Source organism: Crocuta crocuta, unplaced genomic scaffold (assembly GCF_008692635.1).
Source record: "Crocuta crocuta isolate KB4526 unplaced genomic scaffold, BGI_CrCroc_1.0 scaffold657, whole genome shotgun sequence".
NCBI classification, from domain to species: Eukaryota; Metazoa; Chordata; class Mammalia; order Carnivora; family Hyaenidae; genus Crocuta; species Crocuta crocuta.
In genome coordinates this window covers 576,537-599,578 of record NW_027529583.1, presented here as the reverse complement: position 1 = coordinate 599,578, position 23,042 = coordinate 576,537, and the positions used below count along the sequence as shown (strand labels likewise).

Genomic DNA, 23,042 nt, shown 5'->3' with positions numbered 1-23,042 from the left:
ATTATGAGAAATGCGTTTCTGTAAATGTAATAGAAGAAATGAAACTTGACCTTCACCAATTAGTTAATTCTCGGGAGTTTTTGTTGCCTAACTTTGCTTGTGTCTTCATATGGGACCTAGTTAACCTATCACATATCTCATGGTGTAAGAAGACGTTGCTGGAAAAAACTGACAAATTCTGGAATCATAGAGTGTCAATGCTAAAAGAGAACATAAATGTCATCTTGACCAGCTCTCATGTACTATAGTCAATGAGACAGAGATCCAGAAATGTACTTGTTTTGTTCTCCATCAGAATTCTCTTTGTTCAAATATTTGTTGTAGCATATTTGGTTTCAGAGAAGGCAGTCGATATTAATTTAATTTGGGCAGCACACCTTATTAATTTTCTATAGATAATACATCTAAAGTTAAAAGATACATTAAAGAATAGATATGGTGCCCATTATATGCAAGAAACTAATAGTATTTTCCTGTGTTTTATTCTATTTGATTTAGAGTGTTGGGCCAATTTCCTGAGGTTCCTTAGTGGAGAGAGGGAAAAAATACATATATATATAGAGAGAGAGAGAGAGAATGAATCCCAAGCACGCTCTGTGCTCTCAGCACAGAGCCCAACACAGGGCTCGATCTCACATGATCTCTCAGATCATGACCTGAGCTGAAAACTAGATTCTGACGTTAACCAACAGAGCCATCCAGGCATCCCAACAACTTTAAATATATACATAAAATGGAAAGGAATAGTATAATGAACCTCTGGCCTCAACAATTGTCAACTGTGGCTCATTTTGTTTCATTTGTGTTCTCTCTCGCATATGATTAATTATACTTTTTTCCCCCACCCTTGGGTTTTTTTTTTTTAATTTTTAATTTTTAATTTATTTCTGAGAGAGAGAGAGAGACAGCGTGAGCAGGGGAGGGTCAGAGAGAGAGAGAGAGACACAGAATCTGAAACAGGCTCCAGGCTCTGAGCTAGCTGTCAGCACAGAGCCCGACGCGGGGCTCGAACCCATGAACCGCGAGATCATGACTTGAGCTGAAGTCGGATGCTTAACTGACTGAACCACCCAGGCGCTCCACCACCCTTAGTGTTAAAAACAAAAAACAAAAAACAAAAAACAATTGAGGTGTAATTTTCAGACCATAAAGTTCATCTGTTTTAAAGTGTACAACTCCATGATTTCCAGTAAAATTATCAAATTGTGCTGTTACCATAATCCAGTTTTAGAATCTTTTCAGCACCCCAGTAATATTCCTCTTGTGTGTTTACAGTCAGTACCCATGCCCAGCCCAGATAACCAGTAATCTACCTCCAGTTTCTATAGATTTACCTTTTCTGGACATTTCATATAAATAAAATCATACAGTGTGGAGTCTTTTGTGTCTGGCCTTCTATATTTTGTATGATGTTTTTGAGGGTCATCTAAGTTGTAGCATGTATCAGTATTTCATTTTCTTACTGTGGAATAGTTTTCCATTGTATGGATATACCACATTTTGTCTATCCATTCTTGGGTTTGATGGACATCGAAGTTTATACTTTTTGCCTTTTATGAATAATGTTGCCATGAACACTTGCATGCAAGTCTTTGTGGGAATATATGTTTTCATTTCTCTTGGCATAGTTCCTAAGAGTCGAATTACTGGGTGTGTGGTAAATTTAACAAACTGCTGAACTATTTTTTAAAGTGTCCATACCATTTTACATTTCCAGCAGCTAATGTATGAGAGTTACTGTTAAGTCATGTTTTCACCAACACACTATTTTTTAAAATTATCACTGTCTCGGGGCACCTGGTTGGCTCAGTTGGTTAAGTGTCCAATTTCGGCTCAAGTCATGATCTCATGGTTTGTGGGTTCAAGTCCCGTGTCAGGCTCTGTGCTGACAGCTAGCTCAGGGCCTGGAGCCTGCTTCAGATTCTGTAACTCCCTCTCTCTCTGATCCTCCCCTGCTCACACTGTCTCTCTCTCTCTCAAAAATAAATAAAACATTAAAAAAATTATAGCTATCTCAGTAGATGGGAAGTGGTATTTCATTGTGGTTTTGATTTCTTGATTTCTAGTTCCCTAATGACTAATGATGTTGAGGATGTTTCCACGTGCTTATTAATAATTCCTATATCTTCTTGGGTGAAATGTCTACTGAAATTACTTATCCATTTTTAAATTGGGTGTCTTTCTTCTTATTGTTGAATTCTGTATTCTGGAGTTCTTTCTATATTCTGCATACAAACCCTTTATTAGATACATGATTTACAAATATATTTTCTCATTTTGTGACTTATGTTTACATTTTCTTAATGGTGTATTTTGAAGCAAAAATGTTTTACATTTCAACAAAGTATGGTTTATCAATATTGTCCTGTTTAGATTATGCTTTTGGTGTCATATATCTAAGGAACCTTTGCCTAACCCCAGGTCTTGAAGCTTTTCTACTCCTCATTTCTAAAAATGTTATAGTTAGTGTTAGCTCTTATATCTCTGATCCATTTTGATTTAAAATTTTCATATGTAGTGTGAGGTAAGGGTATAAGTTCATTTCTGTGTATGTGGATATCCACTTGTTTCAGTACTGCTTGCTGAAAAATACTCTCTCCCTATTGAATTGCCTTGGCGTCTTTGTTTACAATCATTTGACTGTAAATATAAGGGTTTATTTCTGGACTTTGCATTCTGTTGATCTGTATGTCCTTATGATGGCACTACACTGAATATTTTTTTATTTTAGAGCACGTGCGTGCACATGAAGGTTGGGGGGAGGGGTAAAGGGAGAGGGAGACAGAGCATCTCAAGCAGGCTCCACACTCAGCACAGAGCCCAATATGGGACTCGATTCCACAACCTTGAGATCATGACCTGAGCCGAATCAAGAGTTAGACACTCAACCGACTGAGCCACCCAGGTGACCCTGAATATTTTTTAAAGTAAGGGAGTCATATGTAGTCTTGTGAAAGAGATAATCACATGACTCAGAAGGCTAAAAATTTGCTACAGTGTTACATTTTTTGATAGTGTCTAACATTTATCTGAGTTTGTGGTGTGTTGTGTATTCAGAAGCATCCTTTTAGTTCTTTGAAGCTGCAATACTTTTCTTACTTTACAACCTTCTGATATGCTTATTCCCTGGATATATAGTAACACCTGTCCAGCTGTTGATCCAGTGCCCCTTTGTACCCTCTACCACTATCTATCCTATGGGTTCAAAATGTGATACCGATTGCTGCGTCATAGTAGCCGTTCTGATGTCATTTTACTTCTCCAGTCCTTAATTTTCTCATTTGCAAAGTGGAACAATTGAATTTGATCTCATTACTTTTTAACCAGCTTATTCATTAATATTTTCCCTGTTGAACAGTTCCAAGTCATGTGTAAATTCCTGTCTTTTAACTGGTGAAAAATAATTGTTTTGTTGAATAGAGAATTTAATGAGCTTGTATGTTTGCGGGGAAATGGGGCATCGTCGGTGGATTGAGGCAAGTATTCTGATGGAAGAGAACTCCTGGGAAACATTTGGTCATATTCATAGGTATGTGTGACCTGCGACCCATCACTGTATGTAACTGGGTGATTAGGAGATAGGCATAGACTCACACGTGCTTTTAGGATTAGAAAGGAAAGGAAGTGCATTTGCTATTACAAAGAAATAGCCATTTTAATGAACTTGCCAAGAAGAGGAATGGTCCTGACTGATGAAATCCTTGAAGCTTTGCATGTGGCTGTCTACTTGATTGATACTTAAAAGTGTTGGTCCCACTGGCAGACTCCTTTCAACATTTTCCATCCTTTAAGTGTTTTCTTTTCCTTTGGCATTTGAAAGCTTTTATTTTCTTCATAAAATATTCCTAGTTTGGGGGGTGGGAGGCCTTTTCACAGCTGAAGTTATTCCAAGTTTCACTCCCCTGAAGAATTGACTTTCTGTTCCCTGCAGCTTTCAATCGCCACATCTGCTGCTTTATTTCCACTTAGTAATTTGGAACATGTTTTCATCAAGTTGTTGATTTAGGGCTTTGTAAAAATCTGAAGGAAATTAGTAAATAGTAATATATACGAATAAAATTTTTTCTGGAAATTTCTTTTTCTTTTTGAGAGAGAGAGAGACAGAGAGAGACAGAAAGAGCAGGGGAGGGTCAGAGAGAGAGGGAGACACAGAATCCGAAGCAGGCTCTAGGCTCCGAGCTGTCAGCACAGAGCCTGACGTGGGGCTCGAACTCACGAACTGCAGGATCACGACCTGAGCCGAAGTTGGACACTTAACTGACTGAGCCACCCATGTACCCCTGCCTGGAAATTTCTAAGCATAATAAAAGAATAAAAAAATTTTTAGATGTTAGAGTTTTGGATGAAGAAACCTGAGATTCAGTAGTTAAGTGTTAGAACATGCACATCTTTCAATAAATTAATAAACACTAGAAGTTATTACTGTGTTTTTTGAGTTTAGGATTAAATGGGTGTTTCTTTCATGAACTTTTAAATCTGGTTTTCAGAATTTGGGTATTTTATTTTTCTGTGATTATACTTGTAAAAACTTTTTTTTTGGGAAAGAGGGAGAGAGAATACTTAAGAGCTGGAGAGGGGGAGAGGGAGAGGGAGAGGAAATCTTAAGCAGGCTCCACGCCCAGCACAGAGCCTGGTGTGGGACTTGATCCCACCACTGTGAGATCATGACCTGAGCTGAAATCAAGAGTTATTCGCTTAACTGACTGAGCCACCCAGGCAGTGCCCCCTCTCGACTCATACAAATTTTTGCTTTGACAGAGCCTTGCTGATATTTGATGTTCCACCTTATTAACTGTGAGACTTTAGGAATAAACTTACNCCCTCCCCTCCCCTCCCCTCCCTTCCCTTCCCCTGAAACTATAAAAAGAGATTATTTTACTAAATTAAATTTCAATTAGATACCATGTGAATACTTACTATACAAGGCAGCGTGTTTAGGTGCTATGGGAGGTAAAAAGATGAATTGGATTTAAACTTGGTAGAATGAACCTGGATTAATATCACTTACTGTTAAAGAAATGAACACAGGGTCATAAAACACAAAGGAGAGATTTTTCAGCAGGAACCAAATAGGCAAAGATGCATGAGCTCATGCCATTTTTCTTTGAAAGAGTGGCAGCCAAGGGGAAGGCCTGAGGCTTTGGGCACACTCTTGATTCTTTTGGCTCCTTCTAGAAGCCATGTGTGTGACTAGGCAAATCTTGAGATTTCTTACTGAAACTCCAAATCTGGAGTGACTGAGTACTTTTAGTTTCACCTTCTCTTGACCTGAGGGTCAGTGGACATGACTTCTGGAAAGAGAGGGAAATAGCTGGAAATGTGAAAAGTCTCAGCTGATACCCTAATACAGTGGAAGGGAAGGCCCAGGGCTCCATGCTGAGCTGAGGGGACAAACTGAAGTCAGGGAAGCACTTCCAAGGCCATTGATGTACCTACACTCTGTTATGGAATTTTTTTTATATTCTTTTGGTATTCACATTTCAAAATAACATATTTGTATATCCTTTTCCTGACTTTTCAGTTTTAGTCATCATCTGCTGCTTTTCCTTTCTACTACCTTTCTCCTCTTTCACCCTCCCAGTACAGTTATATTAGCGTTTTGGTTAGAGTAGTAGTAGCTATAGGATTATTATGGCTATGTAAGCCACATAGTAAATTGTTTTACTTGCACAGATTTTTGTTGGCTTTGGCATACTTAATCAACTTGTTTCTTCTCTTTTTTTAAAATTTTCTTTTTTAGTGTTTTTTTATTTTTGAGAGAGAGAGACAGTGACAGAGAGAGAGAGAGTGCAAGCAGAGGAGGGGCAGAGAGAGAGGAAGACACAGAACCCGAAGCAGGCTCCAGGCTCCAAGCTGTCAGCACAGAGTCCGATACGGGACTCGAGCTCACAGACTGTGAGATTGTGGAAGTCAGACGCTTAACTGACTGAGCCATCCAGGCAGGCACCCCACAACTTGTTTCTTTTCAACGTACTTGCCCCTGAATCAACTGTGGACTCCCTCAATTTTCTAAAGTTCCTCTTATGAAATTCTGACACATGTGTTAGTTTCATCTGTTTGAAGAAATGTAGCTTGTCTTCGGTGCCTCATACTTAGTTTTCATCATGGCATCTCCCTACTCTGTCATCCAAAGATTCTCTTCTTTCTCCCATGTTAGATCTCTTTTATCCTGTATCCCATGTATTGCTCTTTTTTGGTTTACTCTCTTGCTTTGGTGGAACACATCCTTGAGTAGCTTTTTTGGAAAGGGTGTGTAGAGCTCAATATGAGAACCTCAGTGTCTAAAAATACCTTTAATTGAATCATCATGCAGGCTGCTCTTTTGGGTAAAACTATCAGTTGGAAATCAGTTTTCTTCATAATTTTCATGGCATTGCTTCAATGAATTCTAGCTTCCAGTGGTGTCTTGAAAGTCTAAAACCTTTTGGACTCTGGATTTCTTTGGATGTGGCCTGCCCTCCTCTTCCTCCCCCTGCAGGAAACTTGTCGAATCTTCTATTTTGAAATTTCCTATTGATGTGCCTTGCCATGGGTCTGTTTTCTTCCATTGTCCTGGGCAATCTGGGCTCTTATAATTTAGAAACTCCTNTTCATCTTTGCAAATAATATCTCTTGCCGTTTATTGAGGATTTCTGTAATGACTCTTAGAAATTTCATTTCTTACTTCCACCCCATTATCTGTCTTCTTGGTAGAATAAAGATTCATGAGAGTAGACTTTTTTTCTGTGTATTTTTTTCACTGATAATTCCCCAGCACCCTAAACATTGCCTGACACATAGTAAATGTTTAAATATTTCTAGAATAAACTGAATAATTCCTATGATACTAGTATACATTAAATTTTTTTCTCCTGATAGAGATCTAATCTGTCTCTTTGAGATTAACTTTTTCTATTTTGATTGCTCTACCTTAGATTAGAAGTTTTTCTGCAGATATATGATAATACGTCATCTGTTCTATTTAAGAAAGGGGGTAGGGGTGCCTGGGTGGCTCAGTTGGTTAAGTGTCTGACTCTTGGTTTTGGCTCAGGTCATGATCTCATAATTTGTTGGCTCAAACCCCACATTGGTCTCTGCGCTGTCAGTGCAGGGCCTGCTTGGAATATTCTCTCTCTCTCTGTGTCAAAATAAACTTAAAAAAAAAAACAAAACAAAGGGCGTAAAACTGATTGGTTTATGTGGGTAAACGGATAGGACTTGCCATCTGTGGGTTTCATGGTAGAATGATATGACTTGCTGGAGATGTCTTGATGTTGGTATCGAGATCTTCCTTCTTAGCTACTCCAGTTCCCTGGAGCACTTCTTTCAGTCTCTGGATACAAAAGTTTGAGAGCAGAGAGGAACTGGGTTGGAAGTCTCAGCACCCAGAATGCGTATGTTTACTAGATCTCCCTGTCTTCAGCATGGCCTCATGCCTTCATCTGGGCCAAGTGTCCTCCCTGGAGAAGAAAGTGACTTCTGGCCTTGTGCTGGAGTGGGAAACATGCTGAAAATATGCAGAACGTGGGAGAAAAATCTTAGGATCTAACTGCTTCGATGAATCATGGTCCTTGGTTCTTTCTTATATTAGTTCAAATAGATATTTGTTGGATACTTGTTACATTCTGAGCTATTGAGGTGAGGTAGGGGTAGGGCGTGGATAATACAGGTAGAAGGGACCACAAGAGCAAGGATCCCGAAGCCAAACACTGCATGAGGTTTTGCTGGAACCTCATCTTCAAGGGTATTGTGAAGGTATGCACTTCTTCTAAAGGGTAGGAAAGAGGATTCACTGTTAGTTAATTTTCTTTATTTTTTATTGTTTTCTTCATTTTACCCCTGCTTCCCGAGGAGTTAGATGTCACCGATTCTTGAGAGTCCTGGGGGGCTTCTGTGGTACAAATTGGTTAGTCTCTACTTTTTCTCCTGCTGATTTAGCTATCAGCCACTCATCTATTTTCCTAGTTCCAGATTTAAACAAGAACATTTAAGCAGTTCTTTTCACTGTTAATGAGGTAAGAGTGAGATTAGTTGCACATACTCAAGTTACTATCTCTACTCAGAAGTCTTACTATGGGACATTTAATAAAATTCAGTATATGTGCTGCCGAAGCGAGCACGGGACATTTAATAAAATTCAGGATAGTAAGAAACTAGGAATTCTATAAGCTTATAGTTTCAAGTGATCGAGTTGATAAGTGCCTTCAGGTTTCTGGCAGACATAGTAGAGGAGGAACCCACTTCCCACACAGAGCCCAAAGTATTTCTACAGGTCAATTCCAAGGAATATGCATTCAGAGTCAAAAGTTGCCAGGCACTTTAGGAAATCGACCACCAGGAGAGATGGATAGCAGGAGCAACAAAATAGTAGTAAATGCAAACCCCTCAGACTGTGGGATTATCAGACACACACTGTTACATAAATATGTTTAATAGTTGGAAAAAGAGGAGATGAAGAAAATGAGTACAGAGCCAAGAAATTCTAAAAATTAGAAAAAAACCCTTTGAAAAAAGATCAAATAGAACTAGAAATGAAACACTTAGTCATTGAAGTAAACCTAAAGACTGGATTAACAAGACATTAAGTGCAGCTGAAGAGGGAATTGGTCAATGGAATGGTAGATCTTAAAAAAATATCCAGAACACAGCACAGTTTAGACAAAGAGCCTCCAGAAGGAGAGGTAAGAGAAAATGGCAGAAAGACAATATTTGAAGAAGCACTCAATTTCCCAGAGTGAATGGCATGCCACATGGTTCAGAAATTCCTGTGAAGCTCAGTAGGTGTTGAAAGAAAAAGAGGACGACGAGATAGGCAGATTCAGTGTCAAGGTTAGTACAGTAGAACACTCAGACTACTTAACAAAAAACAATGATTCTATAGACACCTGACTTCTCAGCAGCAGCAATGGAAGCCAGAAGACCGTGAAACGTTATTTTTAATGTGCTGCGAGAGAATAGCTGTCCATCTAGAGTCTGTGCCCAGGGAAATAATCTCTCAAGAATGAAGGTAAAATAGACTTTTCAGTCCCACAAACTGAGTAAGGTTGCTGCTAACAGACTGTCAATGAAAGAAATTGTAAAGGATGAATTTCAGATGAAGGTACTATCATAAGAGAGATTGTAATGGAAATTAGGAAAATTGTAAAACTGAATGAGAGTATATCAGAAACCTGTGGTCTTGGAAAGAAATTTGCAACACTAAATGCTTATGTTAGAAAAGAAGAAACACTGGAAGTTAATGAGCTAAGCAACTACTTTTAAGCTAGAAAAAGAACAATAGGATAAGCCCAAAGAAAGAAAATGCAAGGAGATGAACAGACATTAATGAAACAAAGGAAGCAGGCAATATAGAGGCTCAGGAAAGTTTTTTTTTTCTTTTTTAACAGTAATAAAATGGACAAATGTCAAGTGAGCTCAGTGAAGGGAAAGTAGAGTGCTGATAAAAGTGGTATTAGGAATAGAAAACAAGTTACCTGCACAGAGATTAAGAGGCACAGAGGAGGGCGTAGGAGCTCCTTTATGGCAATAAATATAAACATTTAGACAATAAATGTCTAGAAAAATAAAATTTATCAAAACTGACGTAAGAATTAGAAAGCCTGAATAATCCTGTAACAATTAAAGAAATGAAATCATTAAAAATCTTGTTTGAAACAAAACGCCTGGCCCAGATAGTTCTGCTGGCAAGTTTGACCTGACATTCAACATTAGTAACAACAGCAATCTTTGATCTTACACAGCCTGTTCCAGAGTCCACACAGGGAACATTTTCTGGCCAAGTCAGGCATAACAGGCAGCCATATAGGAAAGGAGACTCACTGATCACAGTCTTATTTATGAATATGGTTGGCAAAAATCTTAAGCACGATATTAGTCAACTAAACTAGCAGATCTAAAAGCCTGACCAAGTTGGGATTATCCTAGGTTGGCAAGGGTGCTTTCCTGTTTAAAAATGTATAATGTAATTTATCATATTAACTAATTATCAGAGGAAAAATCAAACCATCTCAGTGGGTGGAGATGCAGGTTTGGTTAATATTCATCAACAAATTATCATTAAAAAAATAATAGGTGGGAATTTTCATAATCCAATAAAGCGTTTATATAAGAAACCTATGGCAAATATCATACTAATGGTGAAATAGTGACAGCCTTATCTTTGAGATCGAAAGAAGGTAAGAATGCCCATATGACTATGACAAGTCAACTTTACAGTAGATGTTCTAGCCAGGTAAGATAAAAAACACAAGATAGGTAAAGGTACTGAAAAGAGGAAACAAAATTACTGTTCGTGTTTGTAGGTGATACGGTTTTATCCGAAAGTATATGCAGAAACACCCTCATACCATCTTTTATAAAGATAGGGCGTCTGTTTTTTTAATTAAAAAATTGCACAAATGAAATGAATCATACCCGAATTTGGATGTGTAGGTCCTGTATTTAGTACACTAAGCGGGGACAGCAAGACACACAACTCATCTGCTTGATTTCCTGTCTCTCAGGGATCACCGTCTTTTGTTGCTTGATTTCCTAGTGTCTTGAAAGCTGTCCTTTTCTGTGTTTTGTTCTAGTGTTTAAAACTGTTGTTTCATACAAAAAAAACTTGTGTGTTTTTGGCTGGTTCAAATGGGAGGGTAAATCTGGTCTTTGTTATTCCCTCTTGGCTGGAAACAGAAGTTAGTTTAATTAAGCGGCTTATGGTTTCTTAGGCCTCTTTCATTAATAAAGGGTGATCTTAACATGCACTGGTTCTGGTGCAAGGCCTTTCCTTTAAAAGTACATGTAGATTTTTAAAATTTTGTTTTAAAAGAAGCTGGTAATTTAAAGGCCCAATCCTAAGGACCTTTAGAGCAGAGGCCCTGAGTTGGATAATTCCTGAGGCATTTGTTATTGAAGACTGTTCAAAGTTTCACCACCACTGGAGTTTCGACTCGCTGATGTGTTTCATAAATTTTAATGAAAGACAGATTGAGAGAAGTCATTGATGGGCCCACATGGTTGTACCATATCCGTGCACTGGCTCAGAATGCAAATCTCTATGAAATTACTCTTAAGTTACCTTTGTGGAAAGCCCCAAACTCCATCTTCTGGTTTGTCTGATCCAGCTAGGTCAGATCTAGAGTGATTTACAGAAACTTTTATGTTCTTGGCACATTGCTATGATTTATTTTTAAGTCACAGAAATTGTCCAAATATTAGAATACATATTATAGAATTGCCAATAAACTATGTACAGTTATATAGAGCACGGTGTGCTTTTTAAAGGAGTTTGTAAAGAATATGGTTTAACTTGCCAGTGTGTGATAAACTTATTTCTTGTGTGTGATTATGGACTTGATTTATAATTCACTAGCAGATGTTAATTTTCGTTCAGTTATAATTCAGACATTCTTGACTTAAAATTTCTCTAGATCTCACAAAATTAAAAAAATTAAACTGAAACTTTTGTTCAAAACATCCTTCAAATGGGGCCAGATTATTTTAGAAACAGATTTTCTTATTTCTGCTAATAAGTATCAGGGAGAGAAAAGGCAGTTGAGATCTTTGAAGGATCTGTAAACATCATTTTAGTCTGTCTCTTTAAGCGTCACCTGCTGCTGTCGGACCCACTTGCTTACAGGAACTCTGGCTCCCTTCATTTCTGTAACCTCCTTGCTGAGCTAATGAGCAGTGTAATGGCCAGGAGAGAGGGAGAGATATTAGAGAAACCAAAGGGCCTAGATGATTTGAAACTAAATAATTAACATCAGAATAATGAGGGATTGACTGCCTTTCCCATGCTGGGTTCCAGTCCTTTGATCAAAGGGTGTCTTTTCCTTACTGTTTTATACTGTCTTAATCACAACAGCCTATATAAATAATTGGATTTGGGGAAGGTAGGCACAAAATGAAAAAGGGATTAGAAATAGCACGTGCTTTTTTTTTTTTTATTAAGCCTTCAGATGGATTTTAATAACTTAAACATGTTAACTGCAATTGCTATTCCTAGTTACGAAGTGGAGGGGTATTTTGTTCTGTTTTGGGGAATTCTTAACAGTATGTGTTTTTCTTTTCAGCTACTAAGTCAGGATTGTTACCTCCACCACCTGCGCTCCCTCCAAGACCTTGTCCATCACAGGTAGGAGACAGAAATTGATTTCTGTGAACCGTTTGGTGCTACAGAAGTTGTCCTCTCACTGTACCTCCTTTGCAAGGGTTGATAGCCACAGTACTGGCTGCTCACATTTCCAAGATGACATCTGGACAAGGAGAGCAGAGAGTGGTTGAATTTCTTTTTATCCAGCCAGTCCCGCAACCTCACATAGAAAAGGGAAAGTTTCCTCAATAAAGCAACCAAAAAAATATGTACTAGTTCACCTTTGGCTGTAGAGGATTGCATCTTGTTTTCGTATAGAGAAAGGAGAAGAATGGGTCTCTCTAGTTGGGGGTGGGGGACATGGCTTTTCTGTATAGTATGTACAGCCTGGGTGTGTATATTTTCATCAGTGTTTTAGGAGCTGTGTTAATTTTGCATCAACTAACAATAAATGGCCATCACCATGGTGTTAGAACTGTGGCTTGGGCCTTCAGTGCTTTCTTTAGGTTGGTATTTTCCTTTGGAATAATAAGCAGAAACAGTAGGAGTTGGGAGAGTGTGTCACCAAAATCTGTTTCACCTATGAATGAATTCTACCTTACTTCTATGTGCTCCTTTGGCCTTATTCATCAACACTCCTTGTAGAGTGGGAAATGAGAAGTAAGCAGCAAATCTGCGGAATGTGCTACGGGGCACTACAGGTCCTTTCTTTCATTAATTGCTGCTGAAGAAACTTCCTATCTTAAAGGCCCTCTCTAACTTTTGGCAGAAGGTGTTGGTCCAGAGCATACTTTTCATATGCCACGTCTTCGGATCCGCTGAGTCTCTGAAGCCACTTGAAACATTTGCTTATCCTTCTTTTAGAGAAAGAGATCATCTTTAGCATTCACTCAACCTTGAGGTGCAAACACAGTGAGGTACTGCTTTTCTGCCTCATTTTGAAGGGGAATTAAAAGCCCTGTTCTTCCTGACTCACATGTAAATGAATGAGAACCCCCTTTCCAATACTCTAGGATTGGCTCTAAAACCTGTTGATTAATCAGTTAACAAGTATTCGTTGAATCCCTGTTGTATGTCCAACGGCAAGCTTCAGTTCCATTCTGAGCTTTTCCCTGGTTATAATTTCTGCTCATTTAAATTATTCTGTTTAATGAGCACCTGTTGTGCTAAGTGCTTTCAGTGCATTATTTAATCTTCACAAAAATCCTATGAAGTAGGTGCTAATATTGCTTTATTTTTATACAGATGAGGAAATTGAAACACACAGGGGTTAAGCAAGTCAGCCAAGGTGACCTAGCTAGTAAATAGGTAGAGTCAGCTCCCCAACCAAGGTCCATCTCCTAAAGGTCCTCCCCATCACTGCAGCTGCTGTGTATGCATACAGTAAGACGGTGATCTCTTGCATTGCCAGGTAAGGCTTTCACCACGTCCTTCTGTGGAGGACCAAGATGAGATCCAGCTCTCGATCGGCACTGATAGCAAACCGGGACTTTGTCACAACAGAAGAGTGGGCATTCAGGGGGCGGTTACCCAGCAGCTGCTGGTTTCAAACCGGGGCTTGGGACCCACCTGGAGGAATGTGTGGAAGACCTGTCTGAAAGGGCTTTTGTGACCAACGTCCTTATCTTCTCCCGCACACGTAACAGCAGTCACTTCCCAGTTGTGACATGTGTTGCTGCTATCAGCAGGCCTCATCTGACCTGCTTCAGTGGGCTTCCTGCCTGCCTGGGGGCTTAGTGCCGAGGATCTGATGCGGGGCTGGGAATTCTCAAGTCACTGTTAATGAATGAGACTGCTTCTTTGTCTACCAGATTTCCCATCTCAGGGTAAACAGTAAGCGCAGTGCTCAGCCCAGGCCTCCAGCTCAGCTGCCTAACTATGGAGATTTCAGACTGCAGAAACAGGTGTGTAAGAAATGCAGGCAGAAAACCCCTTCGCCACTGACCTCCCCCTGCTCTCCCCTTTTCCTGTATAGGTGGGACACACACATTCAGCAGAGGAAGTCCTGGGTACTGAACACATGATTGTATTTAGTCTTCGTGCAGTGTCAAATTCCTAACGGCCCTGGGAGAGACTCCCCTAACCACTTGGATGGGGCACCTGTATATTCTAGTCTTTCCCAAACTGTTTGTGATAAAGTGTCTTCTGGGAGACATTCATAGGGCTCGGTGGTAAGACAGATTTGCAGGCTGCTGCCTCGGTCCCCATTTAGGGAGATTCACAGTGTGTAAAGGCTCATTGAAGGGTTTGGAGTCCTACAGTAAAAAAACAAAAACAAAAACAAAAAAAAACCTGGTCAATTTTGGTAATTCTTGCAATTTCCCAGTGATGATGACCATTCACCTCTTTATTTACAAAACACTTACCAGTATCCTGAGGGCTTGGCGGTTAGGAAACATTATTATACACCAGCCTTAAAGTATTGGTAAGAACATTTCCAAACCTCTTTCATCTGTCACTTCCTCTCCATATTATGTAATTAAAGTTAAATTTTAAGGGGTGCCTGGGTGGCTCAGTCGGTTAAGTGTCCGACTTTGCCTCAGGTCGTGATCTCACGGTTTGTGGGTTCGAGCCCCNAAATTAAATTATTTCACTTAGGCTAGTAGTTTTCCCTAGAGGAGTTGAAAATGTGAAAGAAAGTTTACTGCACATTAGCTTCGGGTTTCAGATTGTCATGTTTTCAGTTTGTTGTGTTTTCTTATTTGCATTTCTGTTCCTTCTTGGTTACTGTCTCATGAGGTCATATTTACCACTTCACAGCAAGCTTTATTATAGCAAATCTTAAGCACCCCAAATTCGTCTTTTGTGCTGTTAAACACATTTTTTTGAGTGTTCCTTGTTATATATGGACAATTGGCTTGACTTTGGGAAAACATTTATACAATACTTAACTACAGAGACTTTTTATGAGGCATAAACTGTAGTACGTAGGGGGAGAAACAAGGAAGCTTGGTTATATTTTAAATCTTTTATTTATAGCTTAAAAAGATTTTTTTTTAATATTTATTTTTGAGAGACAGAGCGTGAGCAGTGGAGGGGCAGAGAGAGAAGTAGACACAGAATCCACAGCAGGCTCGAGGCTCTGAGCTGTCAGCATGGAGCCCGACGCGGGGCTCAAACTCCCAAACTGAGAGATCAAGACCTGAGCCGAAGTTGTGTGCTTAACCGACTGAGCCACCCAGGCGCCCCTATTTATTGGTAGCATTGAGAAGATATTAAAAAGGATTTGGATTTAAAATTTTCATATTATTTAACTTGATAAATGGGCCAGACTAGATTATCATCAACAACAAGAAAACATTCTGTTCCCTAAAAAGGAACACTGTTTAAAAACTATGTGGCCAGTGATGCCCTTTGAGGTTTTAAGTATGTAAGAGAAGAACGCTTGTACGTTTGCAGCTGTGCGCACAAAGGTATATATAGATCATTTTTACATACGCCAAAAGTGTTCCTTTTATCAAATGAGAGGGAGAAGGTATAGGTTTTTAGCATAAAATGCAGTTTCACTGGCCCCTACTTCTACTAAGTACCAGTATGATATGAACATCTGGATTAAGTTATACAAATGGGGCCCTGGAGTTAGGAAAAGGAATAAAATCAAAGAAACAGATCTTTTTATTTTTNTGGGTTGTTCCGTGTTTTCCTGGGGACAGGCTAGAGACAGGGCATGGTATCTTGGCTCAGCTCGGAAGAGGTGACACGTTTATTTTTTTTAAAGACTGATTCATCACATAAATGACTAAACAGCAATTAGAGTTAACTGTTTCATGTGGAGCAGCGTTAAAATGAGAGTTAAATTTGTATCTCATGCTTGGTCTGCATAGAAACTGAGTAAAATGCCATCTGCGGAGTGGCTTGTCCTGTAGTCCAGTTCTCTGCTAAGGGCCTGCTTGGTACTCCAATAATTAAATACCTTTCATAGTATTGATTCCATGCTACATTTCTTATGGCAATAATCTTTCTAAAGAAAAGAGGTTTTTGTGGTTTTTTTTTTTTTTTTTTTTTTTTTGGTACACAGTAAACTTTTCAGTTTTATATTAGCACCACATTTGATGAATTGGGACTCCCTATAGACTAATGACCTCAGAATTTTCCTATTTATACCATGAATGTCTCATAACGGCAGGTGCTTCTCATTGGCAATGTAACAGGTACGAAAATAGCACTGTGGGATGAACGCACTGTGGAGGGAGCCTTTGATAGATACTTTTAAGCTTAGAGAGACTGAGAGGGCTTCATGGAAGGGCTGAGATGACCAGTGAAATGAGTTTTACACAAGAACTTTTCTGGCAGCTGAAGGGTTCATAGCATTACTGTAGAGAAAAAGCAAATGCAAGGAAACACGTGTGCAAGAGAGCCCCATGTGTTCGAGGAACTGTCTCAAATACAGAAGCTAGATTTTAGGGGAGAGAGATTCAGTGTTTAGAGGTGGAAATGAGGAGCCAGCGGCCTGCCTGCTTGAGTCCCTGTGGTACCAGAGCTGGGAGAGAGGAAGGGGCCCCTGACAAGAGAGTTCTGTTGGGGACGCAGTCCCTGAGGGGAGAGCATAGGGCATCACTTAGTCCAGTGGTACTCACCCTTATGCACAGTGAGATCATCTGGGAGACCTTTAAACCTACTGACGTCTGGGTCTCACCCCCAGGTATTTTGTTGTTTGGTGAGGCCCAGGCATTGGGAGTTTTAAGAAGCTCCCACATGATTCTAAAGTGCAGCTAGGATTGAGAAACACTGAATTAAGGCAAGAGAAGGAATGTTCAAAGAAGTTGAGAATCTAGGGAATTTGTTGATGGTATGCTCTGNTGATGGAATGTTCTGAGTTTTTTTTTTTTTTTAAGTTTATTTTGAGAGAGAGAGAGAGAATAGATCAGGAGAGAAGAGAGAGAGAGAGAATGAGCAGGAGAGGTGCAGACAGAGAGGGAGAGAGAGAATCCCAAGCAGGCTCTGCACTGTCAGCATGGAGCCCGATGCAGGGCTCGAACTTACGAACCATGAGATCATGACCTGAGCTGAAACCCAGAGTTGGATGCTTAACCAACTGAGCCACTNCAAATTAAAACTCAGTGGGCATACATCAAATATCATGAGATCTTTTGCTATAATACATGCAGATGATCTCATATAATGTACATTAGTCTTCAAGTCACCTTAATGTATTGGCTGTTTAGATAAAGCATATTTGTGAACTTTCAAAGATTACGGCATCACCATTTTTGCTTGTCAATATATAAGTTTAGTATATGTCAAGAGATATTTTTCTACTTATTCATAAATTAGAAACTTAGTAATTGTGCTGAAGAGAACTTACAAACATATCACCTAAAATGCCACCTTCACTTTCTTCCAGAGTGTTACTCTGTTCTGTCATACAGTGCACGCTGAAGATGAGCTAAAAGTCACAGAATGTTAATGAGTATTTTTTTTAATTAAGAAAAGAAGATCTAGGCCCAGAAATTTTCTTCATCAGTGATGATGGAAGGACATAGAGCTGTAGAATACTGTATGAGTGTGTCTGTGGTCTGATTCTTCGCCTGACTGCCCTGTAGCTCTGTAGCCTTGTGGGAAGTAAGCACATTTGTCTCAAAGACCTACTACTGCTTCTTCTGTAAAATGTGAAGATTAGATAGATCCTTCTCATGCTTAAGGTCTCAGATTCTGTGTTGTATTCCTTTGTCCAAGAAAAATTTTGTTGCAAATACAGTTAAAACATTATAAAACCCATTTGAGGACAGGAGATCGTTTAGACTAATTTCTCCCTGCTTCCCCACACTGCTAAGGACAACTGAAAGCCCTGGACGTAATAAACAGAAAGAGGACTTTGATGTAAACAGGAAAGCGGACGGGCTAGGGCCCTAGGACTTGAGGAACGGCATGGCGGTGTGAGTTGCCTGAGGTAAAGAAGAAAATCTCCCATATATCCCGGACTGGGTGCTGGAGAAGCCTGCAGCCTGGAACTGCCAACACATGCAGACCAAAAGAAAGCAAAGCCTTGAGGAAAGACTACTGTGTAGCCAGAGGACTGGGAAGGGGGTAGCCCAGCTCGATACAAACCTTTTTGACAGCACCTGCCCTACACCAGCCAAACACCGTGGGTGCCTGTCCCTCTGGTGTCATCAGAGACCAATCTCAAGAGTTGGGTCTCTTGTCCCTCACCATACAGCCTGCAGTGATACTTTCCTAGCTGGCAAACATGATTTCAGCAGCGACCAAAGGGGTCTCCTAACCCTGATCTGATGGCATCAGGGTGGCCTCAGGAGGCACTTTGTACCCCCTCTCCCCCAGACAATGTCACTACAGACATTCTCAGATAAGCAAAAACTCAAGGAGTTTGTCACTAGTAGACCTGCCCTATTACAAATGCTGAAGAGAGTCGTCCAGGCTGAAAAGAAAGGACACTAGACAGTGTCCTTTATACCTCGAAGCCATAAAAAGAAATGCAGAATGGTGAAGGTAGCTACATTGGTGAATAGAAAAGCTAGTAGGGTTGATTCATAGCTCCTCTTTTTTCCATAAGATTTAAAATAAAAGTGCTTAAAACAATAATTATAGATCTATGTCAATGGGCACACATATATAAAGATACAATTTGTCACAATAATAATATAAGGAGTAGCAGGGCTATAAAGGAATAGAGTTTTTGTATACTTTTGACACTAAGTTGGTATTAATTCAAACTTGATTTTTATAAAGTTAAGACATAAACTAATCCTGGGGCGCCTGGGTGGCTCAGTCGGTAAAGCGTCCGACTTCGGCTCAGGTCATGATCTTGCGGTTCGTGGATTCAAAACCTGCATCGGGCTCTGTGCTGACAGCCAGCTCAGAGCCTGGAGCCTGTTTCAGATTCTGTGTCTCCCTCTCTCTCTCTGACCCTCCCCTGCTCGCTCGCTCTCGCGCTCTCTCTCTCNGTGAGAAGGTAATAAAAATGGCATACTAGGAAAGAGTCTGTTAATCATAAAAAGAGAAGTGATGGAGGAACTGAGGGCACCAAACAGGTGCAAGACATAGAAAACAAATGGCAAATGGCAGAAGTAAATCTTTCCTTATTAGTAATTACTTTAAATGGGTAAAAATCTCTGGGGAACCTGGTGGCTCAGTCAGTTAAGCATCCGACTTTGACTCTGGTCATGATCTCTTGGTTCATGAGTTCGAACCCCACATGAGGCTCTGTGCTGACAGCTCAGAGCCTGGAGCCTGCTTAGGATTCTGTGTCTCCCCCTCTCTTTGCCCCTTCCCCGCTCGTGCTTTGTCTGTCTGTGTGTGTCTCTATCAAAACTAAATAAACATTAAAAAATTTAGAGAAAAGGCAGTAGAGGACTTGAACAATGCTATAAATCAACTAGACTTAACAGACATCTGTAGAACACTCCACCCCACAACAGCACAATACACATTTTCCTCAAGTGCATGTGGAACATTCTCCAGGATAGACCATATGTTAGGCCACAAAACAAGCCTCAGTAAATTGGAGGAGAGTGAAATCATACTACATGACCACAGTGGAATGAAACTAGAAATCAATAATAGAAGTAACACTGGAAGATTCATCACTAATATATGGAAATTAGGCAACATGCTCTTAAAAAATCAGTGGGTCAAAGAAGAAATTATAAGGGAAATTAGAAAACACCTTGAGATGAATGAAAAGGAGAACCTGCCAAAATCTATGAGATGCAGGGATAACAGTACTCATGATACTCCGCAGGAAATTTATAGCTATAATCACTTATGTTAAAAAGAGGGATCCAAAATCAGTAACCTAACTTTATACCATAAGAAGTGAGGAAAAGAAAAGCGAAACCCAAAGGTGGCAGAAGGAAGGAAATGATGAAAAGTAGAGTTGAGATAAATGAAACAGAGAATAGGAAAACAATAGCAAAATCATTTAAACTCAGAATTGGCTTTTTGGGCCCCTAGTTAAAAATAAAAGACTTTGTTTTACATTAAAATCAGATTCTCATAAGTTTCTCTCCATAGATAACGTTGTTTTGAATTTATCAAGGTTGAATATACCAGTAGAACGACTCTGTTTTGTGTAAGGTGGTTTTTTCCCCCTGTATTGACTTTGGCAGTACATTTTGCTGTATGTTCCCTAGTTGTAGGACTGGTTCATAGATTACTCAAATTGCCAACCAGAGATCCAGGTTGGTGTAAAGTGAAGACACGATTGTGGTTTAAAGCAGCCTCTGTTGATGGAATCTTGAGAGTTCTACAGGTCCTCTTTCTTAATAGGGATTTATTGAAGGGAATTTGAAAACTATTCTCAAAGCAGTTGTCATTGAATGAGAAATTAAAAAGGCAAAGGAAACTGCCACAGTGATAGGTTCAAGGATAAGAGAATTAGTGATGAAACACTGACATTAAGAATGGATAAATCGCCCCTGTTTAAAGAGCATGCAGAGTTTTGCCAGCTATCAGCAAATGCCATCAGAATTTATCCTGAGAACCAGTTCAAAAGAAAGAAAAAGTTCTATGATGACATTTATTTTAGTATTAATAAAAATAAAAAACAATACAGACAACAAATGTTTAAGGTGCCTCTGGTAAGGTATTATATATATCTGCCTAATAAGATATTAGACATCTATTAAAATGGTTACATGAAAAATAGTGGGGAAGAGAGAAAGCAGCTGAATACAGAAATGTTTCCTGATTGTTCCACATAAAAGTATTTAGTGGACTTTTGATAATGTGTTCTGCCTTCTCAGGGTGAGCTGCAACATCTCTGGATCACGTTTGCCATGCTTGGATTTTCTCGGCATTACTGGCCAGTGTTCTTTTCCCAGTGGGCTTTTGAGGTTTTTAACTCCTCGGTGAATTTCTACTTTTTGAGGGTCTACAGGAGTTACTTAAGTAATTCACTTATAATTTACCTATCTCACCTGATGATAACTTGTTTATAGAAATACATTCTTGTTTTGGGGGAGATTGTACATGAGTGGTCTGTGTGTGAATCAGGGTGTCCGTGAAGGTCTCCCCAGGCATTTCACTCTAAAATGTCAGGTGTCGGGGCACCTGGGTGACTCAGTCGGTTGAGCATCTGACCCTTGATTTCAGTTCAGGTCATGATCTCCTAGTTCATGAGTTCAAGCCCTGTGTCAGGCTGTCAGCACAGAGCCTGCTTGGGATTCTCTCCCCCTCTGTCTGCCCTCCCCCACTCACATGTGCCCGTGTTCATTTGCTCTCTCAAAATAAATAGATAAAATGTCAAGTGTCTACTGTTAAGCATTTGGAGGTAAACTGCTAAGTAATTGGTAATAGTTTAGATAGGTGTTTTTGATGGGAAAATTATGTAGGTTTTCTTTTAAAGAGTTTCTCTTTCAATTGAGGTTTAGGAAAAAGGGAAAAATGCTCTCTTACGGGACAATTAGAATTTTAAGAAGTCACTCAAAGCTTTATCAGAGTCAGATGACTCTTGGTAGCTACTTTTACATACCATGCTCTCAGAACTTGTAAGACGTGTAATATTGCATAATCATATAATTAGGATAACTTCAGCAATTATGAGCTTCAAATAAACTGCTGAAATCTAGCATGTAGTAGTTTTTTTCTCCCTCCCCCTCCCACCTTTTAGTTTTTTAAATCTATGTTCTCTGGAGAGTATACCCTAATTGCCCTTTCTCTTAATGATAATTTTGCATTGTGCAGAATTCCAGGTTCCAGTTCGTTTTCCTTCAGTGTTTTGAATGCATGATCTTCTCCTCTTGTGTTTATTGTTGTTGCTGCTGAAAATTGTACTGTTAATCTATTTTTGTTTCCTTTGGGGTGACTGTTTTTTCTCTAGGGTGGCTTTTAAAACTTTCTTTTCAATGTTCTGTGTTAATTTCACTGTGATGTGTCTAAGAATAGATTTAAATTTATTTATTCTTGATTATGCTTGGTGTGCATTTTCCATCTGAAAAGCCATGTTCTATAACTTCTTGAAGTTAGCTAGGTTTCTATGTCTGTCAGTACACCTTTTATTTCTAGTAGTGACTCTTTCATCTTTTTATGTCATGATCCCTCCAGGCCCTCGATGAAACCTTCATCTTCCAAGATAATCATTCTTTTGTGTAACTGTGTATGATTCCAAGTTTATAGTCCATTCTTGTTTATATCAATCTGTTCTTGTTTCATTTCTCCTAATTTCTGCTTCATACTTGTCTGTTCTTTTTAAAGATGCATTTTCTACTTTTAACTTGGAGAGGATTTAAGCATAATTATTTTGAAGTTATTTTCAACTTCATTTGTTTTCATTTTTGTAAGGAGGCAAATTCATCTTCTCTCTCTCTCTCTCTCTCTCTCTCTCNATTTTGAATTGGAGTTTAAATTTAAATTTCATTCTCAGTTTTTGGAGCTCCTCCCTGTCCAGCAGTTCATTGGCGTGTCTGCCAACCACAGTCCGTGGCCCCACACCAGGGGGCCTCCAGGGTAGGGCCAGTTTTTTTTAAATTTTTTAATGTTTTCTTTTTTTAAAAATTTTTTAACGTTTTTGTTTTTTTTTAATTATTTCTGAGAGAGAGGCACACACACACAGAATCTGAAACAGGCTCCAGGCTCTGAGCTAGCTGTCAGCAGAGCCCGACTCGGGGCCCAAACCCACGAACCGTGACATCATGACCTGAGCTGAAGTCGGATGCTTAACTGACTGAGCCACCCAGGCGCCCCATGGGTAGGGCCAGTTCTTACACTTGACGTTGAGTGCTTCCATCTCGTGCAGATGTCAGAGATGGTGCAGATGGCACCAGACGGCAGCTCAGCCTCAGACCAGGCTGCGATGCTATACGTGCTTCTGCTTCCTTTCTGAGGTAGGCTGTTTGGAGCACCTGCGCAGACTTCCTCCCAGTTTTGCAGCTTTATAGGTAGTGAAGCGCCTTAGCCTCTGGCTTCAGGAAATGAGCTTGGCGCCGGTTTCTTGTCTCATGTGGGCCATTTAAAACCTGTGAGCTCTCAGCTGCCTCTACCTGCTTCCGAACCCTCAGCCTGGCCAACCGCTTTGTGATTTGGCCCCAAG

General features: G+C 39.7%; 1 protein-coding gene across 1 annotated transcript in view; it reads left to right on the top strand.

The window, feature by feature from the left end:
* The window catches only part of REPS2 (RALBP1 associated Eps domain containing 2), a 174,282-nt gene that overhangs the window by 99,961 nt on the left and 51,279 nt on the right, over positions 1-23,042 (top strand). The window contains exons 15-16 of the mRNA XM_077761695.1: positions 12,036-12,097; positions 13,867-13,959. Coding sequence (XP_077617821.1) covers positions 12,036-12,097; positions 13,867-13,959 — 155 coding nt within the window. The remainder of the gene's footprint in view (positions 1-12,035; positions 12,098-13,866; positions 13,960-23,042) is intronic.